The sequence below is a fragment of the Mycteria americana genome, chromosome 1 (genome assembly GCF_035582795.1).
Source record: "Mycteria americana isolate JAX WOST 10 ecotype Jacksonville Zoo and Gardens chromosome 1, USCA_MyAme_1.0, whole genome shotgun sequence".
NCBI lineage: Eukaryota > Metazoa > Chordata > Aves > Ciconiiformes > Ciconiidae > Mycteria > Mycteria americana.
The window spans coordinates 218479560-218493693 of NC_134365.1; the positions used below are offsets into that span (position 1 = coordinate 218479560).

The 14134-nt window shown below is 43.3% G+C and overlaps 1 protein-coding gene across 4 annotated transcripts in view; it reads left to right on the forward strand.

The window, feature by feature from the left end:
* Positions 1 to 232: 232 nt before the first annotated feature.
* The window catches only part of NARS2 (asparaginyl-tRNA synthetase 2, mitochondrial), a 54938-nt gene continuing 41036 nt past the window's right edge, over positions 233 to 14134 (forward strand). For all 4 annotated transcript variants that reach the window (XM_075491207.1, XM_075491210.1, XM_075491206.1 and 1 more), the window contains exons 1-5: positions 233 to 471; positions 3649 to 3758; positions 4635 to 4755; positions 5448 to 5588; positions 9211 to 9291. In XM_075491207.1, coding sequence (XP_075347322.1) covers positions 340 to 471; positions 3649 to 3758; positions 4635 to 4755; positions 5448 to 5588; positions 9211 to 9291 — 585 coding nt within the window. In that variant the 5' untranslated portion in view covers positions 233 to 339. The remainder of the gene's footprint in view (positions 472 to 3648; positions 3759 to 4634; positions 4756 to 5447; positions 5589 to 9210; positions 9292 to 14134) is intronic.

Here is a 14134-nt window from a genome sequence, read left to right on the forward strand (position 1 = left end):
GGGATCCCTTCCCCGCCGCCATGCGGACCCCGTCTCCCTGTGCCCTGCCTGGGGCCATAAACCCACCCCGCCGCCGCTTCCCGCTAACCCATCCGCCATGAACTACATTTCCCAGAGACCCTTGCGTCAACGCGGCGGAAAAGGCGGCCCTTCGGGCTAGGTGCTCTTCCGCTCCGATTGGCTCACTGGGGCGGCCCCCAGCGGCCATTGGATGAGGCGGTCACGTGAGGCGGCTGGAGGCGCGTCGCCTCACGGGAGCCGTGTGGGAGCGGGCCGGTGGCGGAGCGGAGCGGGATGAGGCCGGGCTTCCGGAGGGAGCAGACCCGCTAGGCTTCCGCCATGCTGGGGGCCCGGGGCGGGTGGCAAGCCCTCCGCCGCTGCGCCTCCCTGCCTCGGGCGCAGAGAGCGGTGCGGCTGCGGGTCCGCGAGGCGCTGAGGGCCCAGGAGCCGGCTGGAGGGGTTAAAGTGCAGGTGTGTGGCCGGGAGGTCGGGGTGTAATGACCCGACCCAGAGCCTTAACGGAAGGCGAGGAGCTGGAGTGGCATGGCCCACGCCGCTTTCCCTGCCTGTGCTTCAGGGCGAAAAGCTAGGACTTCTGCAGTGCGTTTTACTAAACTTACAGATCTCCTTTACAGTCTCTAGAGCCAGCTCTCACTGTGTTTGTTCAGTTTGCCGTTGTTGGATCAGATACGAAGCTTTAAAGTTATTCAGGGCACATGCAGGGAAAGGCTGTTACTGGGATGGGTTATACTGAAACATGGTCTGTGCATTTTTGGTTTTACCACCTGTTTGGTTTGGGAGAGTGAACCATTGCTTCTGTCCTGATGTTGTTAAAGCTTTGCTTTAGGTCTCGTTCCTCGTCTAGGTTTATAGTACTGTCAGGTAGAGCCAACAATGACGGTTTCATTGATGTTTGTGTCCAGCTCGTATTGTGAAGCACGGTAGACTGGGCTAAATGGACTCTTTAGCAATGGAGCTCTTTCCCTTTCCTCAGAATGGGGTTGTGGTTCCCCCTGTTTTCTGGTGTTCCCGACTGACGGAGCAGTGGTTGCAGACGCATAGTCCCTGTTTTAGTGTAAGGCCCTTGGCTAGAACTGAGCAGTTGTCAGTATTTCTGGATGAATCTGTAAAGGACTGGGGTACGTGGTAACAGTTTTTAAACGAAACTGAAAGAGGGTAGATTTAGATTTATAAAGAAGAAATTCTTTACGATGAGAGTGGTAAGACACTGGAACAGGTTGCCCAAAGAAGTTGTTGGTGCCTCATCCCTGGAAGTGTTCAAGGCTGGGTTGGACAGGGCTCTGAGCAACCTGATCTTGTTGAAGATGTCCCTGCTCATTGCAGAGAGGTTGGACTAGATGGTCTTTAAAGGTCCCTTCCAACCCAAAATATCCTGTGATTCTGCTGACCCAAAAACCAGTTTGTAGCACACTGGTATTCCTGCGCACACATAGATGAAGCCTAATAGGGTAGGAAGAAGCTCATCCAGTATAGGTGCTTTTCAGCTGTACTTTTATGAATAATGCAAGCTGGAATAAACTGATGCTAAAATGGGCAATACCGCCTTTTTTTTGCCCCAGGTCCTTGTTGCTTCGTTGCTCTTCCCCTGTGCTGGTAAAAATGGGGTTTTTGTATTGAACTGGATTGGGGAATTTGGCTTAAACCCAACCTTACTATGGCCAGCTTATTGGGATGTGCAGTCTGGTCTGAGTCAGGATCGTCACTACACGGTTGCTTCTGGTAAGGTGTGAAGTGGTCAAACATTGCTGCCACAGCCTCTGCTGCTCCAATACAAGCCTGTGGGTATGCTCTTTTTTTTTTGTTGCAGGATGCAAGACTCATCTCCTTATTTAACAGATCCCAGAACAGCCTGATGAGGTAGAAAAAAAGCTCTTGAGAATGTTTCTTTGTTCATGGGCTTTGTGTGTTTTGTTAAGGAGCGCTTAAGAGGAAGGAAACTAAGAAAAACATCTGCTGTTATACATTAAACCTTATGCATCAAGTATAACGTATATGATGTGTTCTGGGGATTTGCTGGAATACAGAGGATAAGCACAACAGCTTCAGGCATGTTATTGTATGAAATACCTTTTAAACACCTGTTGCTTTAGCCATAAGAATATGAGGATGCCCAAATGATCAGACTTTAGTTTTAGACTCTGGTTTCTTGTATTAGTTATTGCCTTGGGTGGAGCACCCTGCAGAGGTCGCTTAGGTAAACGCCTGTCTGAAATTGTGAGGCTGGAGCTAAAGCTGAGGTTTCATTAATCATTGGGTTTATGGCTTTAATATCTTCCGTAGTTCTTGTATGCAGTTGTCCTCCCCCCCATTATACAAGCCTGTATAATGCTTTGTGTGTTAGTAGTCGTGTTGTAATTTTAAGAATGCTTTAGCTTTCGGTACTGTTTAACTCTTGAAGTTTGTTCAGTGTAAACAATAGAAGTAGATGGATTCGCATTGGTTTGTCTGGTATAAAATCCCTAAAGCACTTGCACAGTTTGAAGTCATTGAAACTACTTGGGCACTTACAGTTAAGCAAAAGACAAAACTGATAGCAAAAGAGACAGTTTGTTTGTTTAATCAGCACTATTTTCAGTTGTTATCTACAGTACTATTATAAGATGAGCTGCAAGCTCCCCCACGGATAGTTTTGCTTTTAAGGGCAGCTTTGTCTCAACTCTTGTGAGCTGCGAAGCAACTAAGGGAGTTGTATTTTGGATGCTATTACTTTTGCTTGGTGCCTTGGTACTGACTTAAATTTTAATTTCTTTTTAAGGGAAATGTTATTTCTCATTGAAAAACTCAAATTAAGACATTAGCCTGGCATGTGCATAGTCAGTTCTACTGTTTTGCTGTTACAAAGAACAGCTGTGTTACTGTTTTAATTCTTTCAGTCAAACTGGACAAGAACGCTTCTAGATTTTTTTCTAAATATTTTTTTTTTTCCCATGGGGGGACAGTGTAGCAGTCTTGTTTTTGAGGTGTAAGCAGAAACATCCAAAATTGTCAGGGCATTAATTTTGATTTTTTTGTCTTGCATGGATGTGTAATTTTTCACCTCAATCTATTGCTGCAGCATCATTGTTTTAGCAGTCCAACAGCTTAGGGCATTTAAACAACTAGCGAACAAATTTCAGTTGGAACCTTCCTACAGGTGATACAGCAACAAAAACTGGTACTAAAAATCATCAAAACAGCCTTGAGTGTGTTATCATAAAGCACTGTGCGTTACTGGTGTCTCCTGTTGCAGTAAGAAGCATTTTGAAGGGATATCACTAACAAGAATATGTACTTTGCTAAAATGCTTTTCATCTTCAGAGCGCTTTGCCACTTTCCATATTCTCAGCTCCCCAGAGATGCAGGTAGATCTTAGTTATCCCTGCTGTACTCAGGAGGAGAGTTGATGTCTCTGCCTAAGGATTTGTTTCTCTTTGCTTTGAAGTCAGTAGAAAAACTGTCACTGACTTCTTTTTTATTTATTTATTTTTTGTTGTTGTTGTTGTTGCACCTAAAGAAATATTTCCTTTGATTTCAGTAAGAAGTTGCAGTAGGCCTGAAGTAGCATGGCCAGCTCAGCTCTGGAAGAAGAGCATGACTACACAGAGTCTATGCCAAGAAATAACAAATTTCTTTTTCTTTTACCTCTAGGGCTGGGTCCGCTCTGTCCGATCCCAGAAGGAAGTTTTGTTCCTGCATATAAACGATGGGAGTTCTCTGGAAAACCTCCAGGTGGTTGCTGATCCCAGCCTGGAAAATAGGTTGGTCAATTTGAGATACCTGGAGAAATACCAGTGCTTGGAGGGGTCTGCTCAGGCTTCCCTTCCTGTCGCAGTGACTCACCAGACTGCTGGAGGAGCCTCCAGCAGCTGGCACCTGACCACAGGAAAGGCACTACTGCAGTCTGGGGTCTCCGGACGTGTTTTTAGGATGGAGAGTGTCCATCTTCTCTGTCTCCCCTTAGCTGAGGCCTTGTGGTTCAGTTGCTTGTCCTGTGAGATTAATTTGGACCTAATTTTCTTAATAGCTGTAGTAGTGCGGGCATTCTGGACTACTGTTGGACTTGCTTGGAAATCACACAATGTAGCCAGGGATAACTGTCCCCCAGCTCTTTGGAGAGCACTTTTGCTCTTCCTGTAACAACTTGAGGGCTGGCTCGGTAGGCATACTCCCTAGATAGGCATGCCTGTTCTATTATAATAAAATAATACACTTGTTTTACAGCTTCATTTTGTTTGTTACTCTCGATTGTTCTTTGGGCTAGGTTTTGGGTGTTTCGCGATAATCCAGGAACCTTCTGCGTGTAAATTGATTTTTTTTTTTTTAATTATTTTTTAATTTTTTTTTTCTGTAAGCCTGGTTTGTCCCCACCAATAGCCCCTTCTAATGAAAGCCTGTTTCTTTCCCACTCGCTTGTCCCACATTCTTACCTTGTCCTAAATTATTCTATAGCTTTGTGAACCTATTCACGTTCCCACCTATCCATTTAATAATTTTTCATTTCGTCAGTAAGCCCTATGGCTACAGTATCTCTTGTGATCTCAAGTGGTCCAGCTAAATTAACAGGAATCTCTTCTGAATGTAGTTGACCTTGTAACAGCACCTAGTTAAGCTGTTGTTTTTTCTTGGCTTCTTAGAGACCTGACTTTTGGAAGCGCAGTGGAAGTGCAAGGAAAACTGGTCAAAAGTCCTCACAGGATGCAAGACATGGAGCTGAAAGCTGAAACCATCCATGTGGTGGGATCTTGTGATACTTGGGTATGTCACTGCAGCAGGAGTCCGACTGGTAGGACGACCTTGGGAATTAATTTCAAAAGGTCCAAGTATCCAGCAAAGCATGCTTCAAACTGTATTTTCTTTAAGTCTGAGTGCTCCTGCAGGCTTTGATTTGTCAGTGGTGTCTATGGGGCATGTCAAAGGAGAAACGTGGGATCACCATGAAAGCTCTCTTTGGGGGCAGAGCTGTTTCTACGTGGAAACTGGGACACATGCTGGCAGCTAAGAGTGTGCATTTGTCCCACCCTGAAGCACTTACCTGTGCCAGGTGGTTTACCTGGCAAGTCTGGCTGGGTTACAAATTGGAGAAGCAGTGGGACTGGCGAAACATTCCAGACTGTGCAGGTGGAAGAACCGTATCTGCCACAGGCACATTTGGAACTGGCTCGCTGTTGTAGCAGTGAGATGAACAGCTGGCTTTCAAGGGGGCTCAACATCTAAAAAGTGGAGCGTTTCAGAGTGCTACTACCTTCTCTTGTGTGTATGGCTCTTGCTCTGCCATAGCATTATAAAATCCACAAAATAACTAGAAAAGATAGGCAAAAGCATCTAGTTCTTTACTCTGTGATGATGATTGAATTTTAGTAGGCAGAGATGGTATTCCATGAATAGCAATAAAACTATATTGACTCCAAGTTCTCATCCTCTTACTTTTCTTTCCTTGTTGTTTTCAGTCGTTCCCCCTGAAAATGAAGGAGAGGCACCCGCTGGAGTATATTCGACAGTTCCCCCACCTGCGATGCAGAAGCAACACACTCAGCTCCCTCTTGAGAATCCGCAGTGAAGCCACTGCAGCCATCCACTCATTCTTCCAGGTAGTTCCTTCTGTACTGAGCCTTATGTGTAAAACGCTCCGTCAGTTTGGCTTCACAGGAGCGTGTTAGGAGGGAGGGAGTGTGATGTCTTGACTGCAGGCTATGGATTTTGCACACCATTTTCTTTCCAGGCCTGGGCCTGACCGAGGCCTTGGCTTGTAACTGTTGCTTATGATCAGGTTAGCCCATCTGTGGTCTTGTTAGTGTCTTTCCACCCATTTCCTGTTAGTTATTTTATCCCTTTCACTAAGTTGCAGTATAATTGCCTGCGAATGTGTGTGGTCCGTGGAACACAACATAATATGGAGTCGTTTAACCCACCCTCAGCACTGACCTTAAAGTCCTTGGACAGAAGCCTCCTCCCACACGGAAAAATCTGGGATGCAGGAAGGCTGCCGACAAACTGACTCAGAGCTTCATGTTACTATTCTCAGTTCTCACCTTTCTATTGCTGCATTACAAGTCTGTGTGGATGCTGTTAGCTGAGATTAGGGGACTCCTGTTTTGATGCATTTCAAACTGATGGGTGGGAGGCACCTGCATTTTATGAATGTGTCACTCTTAAGCTGTGGGCATGGTACAGGCTTTGTGCTGGTGGTGAGGGCAGTGAGTTAACTCTGATTCCAGATGCCGTAGAGAGACCATGTGATTCTTTGTGTGAGTAGATAAAGTAGCAAGTCCTCTAGCACACCTGAGCCCTTTCTTTGAAAGCTATTCATTGAAATAAACACGTTTTAGTTTATCTAAACTGGCTTTAGTTTGAGTAGAATCATACTCGGAGCATTCTGATTACAAAATTCATATGTAGTAATTAATATGGCCGAAAGAATAGGTCAGAATTGTTGAGATTGAATTTCTGGTCCTGAGTACGCTGGTATTTGTCACTTGCAGTGTCAAAGAAGGCTTGCTTGCTCTAGGAGTTATCTGTATGGAATTGCATGGTATTTAGAAGATTTTGTTTGGTTGGTTTTTTTAAGAGCCTAATAGAAATACTGTGTCAGGTAAAGCTGCTGTTGGTTTCAGCATTGTGCCAGCTGGTAAGACAGAACCCAGCTCTGCTGGGAATCAGGCTTGGCTGGTATCGAGCCACTAGATGGCATTGCCTACAACAATTTGTGATTTCAAACATGGACAAGGAAGCCAACTGAGATACAAAAAAGCATCTTATTCTGAAAAAGCCTTTAATTCTCCAAATTAACTCCAGCTCAGACTCTTGACATACCTTCCTGTTTAAAATGCTCAAGAGCTGAGCAGTATTAAAAAAATATAATGTATCCTTAATTTAGCAGCAGCAGCTACACTAAAGTTATTTTTAAAGGAATAAGGAAGATCTGGTCCCAGACCTGATATTTGCAAATGCTTATGTCACGACTCTGCTAGCATCAGGGATGTCTGTGATTTGTTCCATTTCTCATGGAAGGAAAGCAGTCTTTTTAAATTGCCACCTACATCATCCCAAGAATGTTGCAATTTCCAACTTAATAATGTCAGAACATACAATAACTAGAAAGTATAATCAGAGTGTTTTCACTGTGCAAAGCTGTAAAGAGCTTAATGGTGAAAGAAAATAAATGGGTTTTTTTGAGTACACACTCAAAATTATCTAGACTCTCTGTAACTTTAAAAATTTTTTTTTTAGCCTATTCATTTCCAGCAGTGGATTACTAAGGCCAAATGCCTTTGGTTTGGATGTTGAAGGCTAAAATGTCATCTTTAAATCTTCTCCTGAGTGTTGTGGTCCATGTGGCATAGGAACATTGTTCCTAGGCACAGTAAAATAGTTGCAATGTGAATGGCAACCTCCATTTTGCACATTAACTAACTTCCAGGTTTGTCAAGAGCCAGTAATGCGACTTGAAGTATTTTAGGAGCTTTTATAAGGGGAACTATTCAAGAGGTTTTTATGCAAGGAACTATGCAATGGATTCTCATCTTTCAGACCTGTGCAGTTCACATTCCTTTCCAAAGCATATAAGGGGTCTTCTGTGTGAAATGTGCTTCTTTCCTCATACAGTGGTAGCAGTTGCTGTAATTTAGGCAATTTTCCAAAAACTCATGTAGGGTTGGGAGGTCACATGTCCAGCAGGTCTCTGGAGTATGCATGGGATTGTGGCAGAGACCCCCATTTTGTATTGGCAGGCTAAAACTGCCCTCCCTGGGCAAAGGAAGTAGTTCTGGCTCCAAAACTTCTTTCTGTGTAGTAACTGGATCTCAGTGAGGAGCTCCTGCCAGGCACTCCGCACGCCAAGGTCTTTGCACTTGTAACCAAGGTAGCCTAGAGCTGACTGCAGGGACTTTGCTCCCTCTTGGTCATGTCAGAGTACTTCCACAAAATGCACTGCATGTCCATACAAGCTCTTTGGTCCAAATTAATTTTAGTTTGATTCTCAGGATGGGCAGTAAATACTGCTCCTGTCTTCCTAGCCTTTTAACTAGCTGGTGATAAGAACCAGGACCTGTCATGTGAGTGGTCGATTTGTATTATTCTGGTAAAAGCTGTGAAACTAAGCTTTTAGAAACATTTGCTTTTTTATTTTTTTCATTAGTGTTTTGTGTAAATAGACGACGGGTTATGCTACATCATTGCCTATATCATGGTAATGGTGGCACATCCTGATTTTAAAGGGGTTCCCTTTGTGCTAGACATTACAGTGATGCAAGAGAAAACAAATCCTTTGTTCACAGCTGAAATCAGCTATTTCCAGGTTCTTGTTTGCCTTGACATGCACAGGTATGATGTCTGTGCTCCACCAGTGATCTCTGTAGTGAGATTAAGTTAGGAAGATGATGGTTAGTAGAGTTCTGTTCCTGGTTTTGCCTCTAATGTGCTGCATGTGATTGTCTGAGGTCTGCTTGATGTACGCATCCATTGAAAACGGGGTTGCAGCTAGTTTAAAAGCTGCACTGCAGAGAAACCCAGAGAATAGGGGCTCTTTCTGCATATGACCTTCCTGGTTTTGGAGGCCTCTGCTGGATCTAGGAACTGTTACATGCATGGGTAATTTTCCAGGTACTTAGAACATGACCAAGGCAGGGTATATCCTGTCTCTTAAAATATCAGTTTGACTTCAGTATCTCAGATGATGTGAGGTGGGACTGACATTTTCATAGTGGTTGGGTGTTTTTAAGGCTTCTCTCCCATGCAGCATGTGATTTCTGTCATCTAACACACTTGATCATTTCTCTTGGTGGAGAACACTAAGAGAGCATCCTCTGCTCAACCACCAGCTTCCAAAAAGCTGTAAGAAACTGGACTGTTGAGGCTGTAGGGGTGAATGTGATTGGAACTGCCCAAAAATATAAAAATACTGGAGGAGGTGAAAAGAAAGGGGAACGGTGTGGAGATGGGCAGTTGCCAAAACCCATAGTAGTGGCATAAATCTCATTTCCTTATGAAACATGGAGGAAAAAGCACAAGTAGTAAACATTGATTTGTACATCATGCTAGCATTTAGTTAGTCCTCTGTCTTTGCCCATGTAAGGCAGAAGTTGCCTAAAAGAGTACATATGCTGTCCTAGTTGGGACTAATAGCTGAGTTATGATGCGTGCTGGTTGCTGTCATCCTTGAAGTTGATGTTTGATATCTTTAGCTAGTTAACGTTAGTGTTCTGTCTGTTCCAGGATAATGGCTATGTGCATATTCATACCCCCATAATTACATCAAATGACTGTGAAGGTGCTGGGGAACTCTTTCAAATTGAGGTAAGTTGGGTTGCATAAAGTTTGTTTCGATTTTTGCTTGCAGAGCAATTCTGGAGTCATTGAAGGTTAGAGGAAATGTTTGTCTTTACAAAACCTTTTCTTTATGTAGTTCTGTGATTACTTTTTTAATATAGCAGTCCTTTGCTTCAACTAATAATTTAGACAGAGTTAACCAATGCATTTTTTTTTATTGGTGTTTTGTGCATTAATCAGCACCTTTTGTACTGATGAGGTTTTTCTGTTCCTGGTGCTGTGGAAAAGTTTACAAAGAACAACAGAGGGAGGTGGAACATCTTAGTAAATACAAAGATGTGATCATAAGAGCCCAAGAGATGGGTTGGGAGATTCAGGACAGCCTACTACACACAATATTTCTTAGTTTTGAAATGAAGAATATAATTCACCATGCAATAACTCCTTCAGAGAAAGTCAGCAATACCTAAAACTACTTTTCACCTGTGTATATATTCCTCCCTACAAGCTACTCCAGTTGTATGTTGGAATTCTCCCCCAATGTTGCCAAGTCTCTCCCCATCCATCCACCAAATTACTGCCACAATCAATCATTATATAAAGTACTTCATGTCTTGGGTCAAAACTGCCTATGAAACTTAAATACAGCTATAACCACTAAGATCTTCCGCACAGATTTCTCATGATTCCTAGCCCCCACATCCATGAATCATAAGAAATCCCATCTGCCTTTTATACTTCTATATTTGAAATTCACTCTTCTGTCTCAAACAACTACATCCATTGCTGCTTATGCTTATTGGCTCCAGCCTTGCTGGTAAATCATCTGTAAGCAAAAGCAAAATTGTTGAGGTAGCAGTTGCTTGCTGCAGGATCGCGTCTTCCGCTCTCTGCACAGCCTTGTGACAAAAAGCCTCCATGTACTGGTTCTTCAGGATCTCGAGGTCTAACCTGTGCTACTAGTGATTCCCTTCCAGACCAGTACATGTGGCTCAGCTTTTTTCTTGCTGGGACAATAGAGTTGATTAGCTAAACTAAATTGTTCCTGTTTAATTGAGATCCCTTAATGCTACCAAAGGTTCCTTGTAGGCTGTTGCATGCAAATTAAGACGTGAAAACAAGTGACACTTAATGATGAGAACATTATACAGTTTGCAGCTGTACAGTGTATTACGTCTTTGGTACAAATGGTATCCACTTGAAAGCTGTAAAGGATGCAGGACTACAGCGTAGGTGGCTGGTAGTAAGAGAAGCACTGATGCAAATGTTGATATGAGGTGCTAAATTGTGAATCTGAAACTTTTATAAACTGGATCTTAACTAAATGCATAGTTCAAGGCAAATCTCTTGCTCTCTCTCCAGTGTGATTGCTTAGGTGTCAATAATACCTGTCTTGGAGAAATGTAGGGACAGCTGTGCTTGAAAGGTCTGGAGTAAGTTCTGAGTCGGATCCCATTAAATGGCCTGTGCCACAAAGAAAGGGCTGCAGAAACTCACTTGCTGCTGGGAAGTGGGAAGTTCTCCCTGATTTCCTGTTTCTTCTTTGAGCACCGCTTCATTGTCTCGACAAATTTAGGACTCGGTTTTGTTTCTGCAAAGCCCTGTTCAGAATTGGTCTTGGCTAGCAGAGATCCAAGACCACTTGCTATCCCGCTGTGACCACTTCACTCCACTGGAGCAGTGACACTGTTTCTTGACAGTGGAAATCCGGGGAACATTAAGCCTTCTTTGGGCCATGCATATGAGGCTGACAGAAATAAAAATAAGGGTGTGTTATTTGCAGCAAAGCCTACAATCTCTATATGCTTTTAATCAAACCAACCATCGATGCATCTGCTGTATTCAGTCATTTTTAAACTGGCCCTTAATTCACTGCTTGCACAGGCCAAGGGAGAAAATAAATTCCTGTTGCTCTTATATTTGAGCAGTAGCCAAGAATTACGGAGATGGAAATCAGTGAAAGCAACCTGCAAATTAGATTCTTGGATTTCAGAAATGTTTAAATCTTGGACTTAAGGTTTTAAGACCTATCCTCTAGTTGTGACCAGAACATAAATTGGTGTCCTATTATTCCTGAATTTGTAGTAGTTACAATACACCCGCTGCTTACAGGTTGTTTTTTCTGCCTTTTTTTTTTTTTTTTTAACTCCCTTGGGCGGTATATAAAACTGATAATATTGCCAGTTTAGCTGTCCTGCTGCGGGTGGAATAATCTGAAAACTTTGAGTAGCTTTTAGGACCCAGGCTTCTTTTGCACCCACTGTGAACCATCGCCTTTTAATAGCCATCTTCTCCTGACTGGCACAATTTTAATCCTCTGACTAATGTCTGGTGGCTGCTCAGGCCTGTGCATTCTTTGGAAATGGTAGAAAGTGAAGAGAGTAGGAATCTGTTTTTACATGAAACTTGAACAGATGGGGAGAAAAGTATCTTGAGTTAGAAGGAAAAGGCTTTTTGAAGGCATATGATCTTTATTCCTAGACCTCTTAATCCTGTAGGATTTGTGTGTGTTTATATGTTCAGCTTCCTCATTATCTTTGTTTGGTTTTGGGCGTACTGATTAGTCTGTATATAGCTTTGGCTGGGATGTTCTCATACTAGGACTTGGGATGGAGGAGAATCCCTTCCCTCTCTGCTGGGCAGATCAGTTCAGCTAAATATTTGTCAAATGAAGTACCATAACAGTGAAAAGAGGGCGGTAAGCAGAGGAGATTTTAAAAAATAAATAAATCACAAGATAGTAAGAACTCTAGAGAAATCTTTTGCATTTGAGACCTGAAAAGTGTAGGTTTGAGGAGAAGTTTGAGGAGAAACTGCCAGAAGTGTGAAAACAGCCAGGCAGACCCTAACCCAGATGGAGAACATCAGCAACACCAACTTGTGGATTTCTGCACCTTTGATGGTGTCTGCCTTTGATGGAACCCTGGAGGTGGGGAAGCCTCTTGCTTGTGCTGCCTTCTTTAAAGTATACTTACTGAAAATGCCAGAAGAGCTTTGAATATTGAAAGCTGGGTTTTAGTAGAATGCAAAGTAGGACAAGGTAATTTTTGAAATAAGGATAACTCAGATCAGCAGAGTGAGATTGCCCTTTTTAATTTAATCTGAGAATAATTCCTCTGTACTGGCTCTTTCAGCACCTCAGGGCAGATCCTTTCCTCACATTTTTCTTTTTTTTTTTTTTTTTTTCTTCTGAAGTCTAAAATTCTTAGCAGCTTTGTATGTTGCAAGAAACTTTCCCCAGTCCCCTTCTGGGGCTGCTTCCTAGGAAATCTGCCTTTCTTTTGTCTTTGACCCGGCTGCATGTCTGTTCCCTGCTATTTTCAGTAGCCTCCCACTCTGTCTGCAGTGTTGAAGGCTCCCTGCTTTCTGGGTCTCTTGCTCTGTCTTTTCCACTTTGCTCCCTGGAAAGTTTCCTTGTTTGACTGTCCTCAGCTGCTGTGGAGAAGGTGGAGGCTCCTCTATGCTCTGGAAGAGCCTTTCTGGCCCAGGACACTCCAGCTGGTATGATGAGGCCCTGGACAGCCACTTTCCCTGCTGCCCAGCTGCAGCCTTTTAAAAGAACTCAGCATGCAGTGAGTTGCAAAGCACAACAGCTGTATTGGCATTCACAGCTCTTTAAAGTAGATCTCGGGTGTGTTTTGTATTACCTATGGCCTTATTCCTTCCTGGGGACCTTGCTCTATGTGTAAGGAGTGCTGCATTCTACCTGTTGGCTCCAGCGGAGGTACTATGTGCTCTGTATAAGGCTTGTCTATTCCCACACACATACCTCATTGCATCTGGGTGGTGGTTGACTGAATCCAGGGTCTGGATCAGGCTATTTCATTATTTGAAAGGATATTTAACTGTAAACCTGAAGAACCATCCAGGTATTGTTCTTTTCTAAAACGTATCCAGAGATTGTATGGTGTTTGGCTTTCAGGGGTTTTTTGCCACCCGCTCACAGAACTGAATGTAGAAGTTTCTAGATACCTGAAGGGTGCAAGTTCATAGCTGTGCTTACTGTGGTGCCAGAAATATGTGCCTGCTGCTGAAGATGCAGAAACTTACTCCTACCGTTCCTTTGGCACTGCTGAAAAATAGCCTTGTCAGCACCAAGGAATGCTGGGATCTGCTGGGGAGAATCGCAGTTAAATGCAACAGTATTAGTGTCTGTCAGGTGTTTTCCTCTTTAGAGGTGCGTCACAGTCTGGGAGGCAGCCAGTCCCTGGGAGACTGGGACTTCAGAGAGGTGCTCAGCAGGGATCAGGGTAAGCTGGGACTGAGCTGAGGGAGGGCTTGCTCTTGCATTTTCTAGCTCTCCCAGTTTCTGCTCACTTCTACCTGGCTCATCTCTGCCTGTAATTCCAGTCCATATTTATGAGATGTTTGTCTCAGCAGAACCAGCTGATGTTGCCCAATGCAAGTCCAGCTGATCAGAATTAGGACTGGAATTGCAAGGAGGACTTCTTGGAAGTTATGAATTTTGCAGTGGTTGTCTAAAAAGAAAAACCCAATCATGTTTATAATGGGACATCACAGAGGGCAGGTCCGGATTAAAGATGTGGTGCTGTGAAGCTTCAGCAGCATGGTGTTGTGGGCCTGGGCTAGAGCTACAGCAGAGATTTCTATGAGTTTTTCAAGTCTTCTCTGATCCCTTCGTGCATTTGGCTTGCATAGAGTGAAAGACAGAATCAAACGGTTTATACTCTCCTGAAGCTAATTGCCTCAAGTTAAAGTTAATACAAGAGTGACATCAAAGGGAATAATTTTAAATTAAATCATTAGACATTTGAGGAGATGGAGAACAAAACAGGTACTAAATCCAGTTGTTCTTGTATTTAGAATGAGAATAAAAAGCCTTTGATGTTGACGTCGAATCCTAGTATGT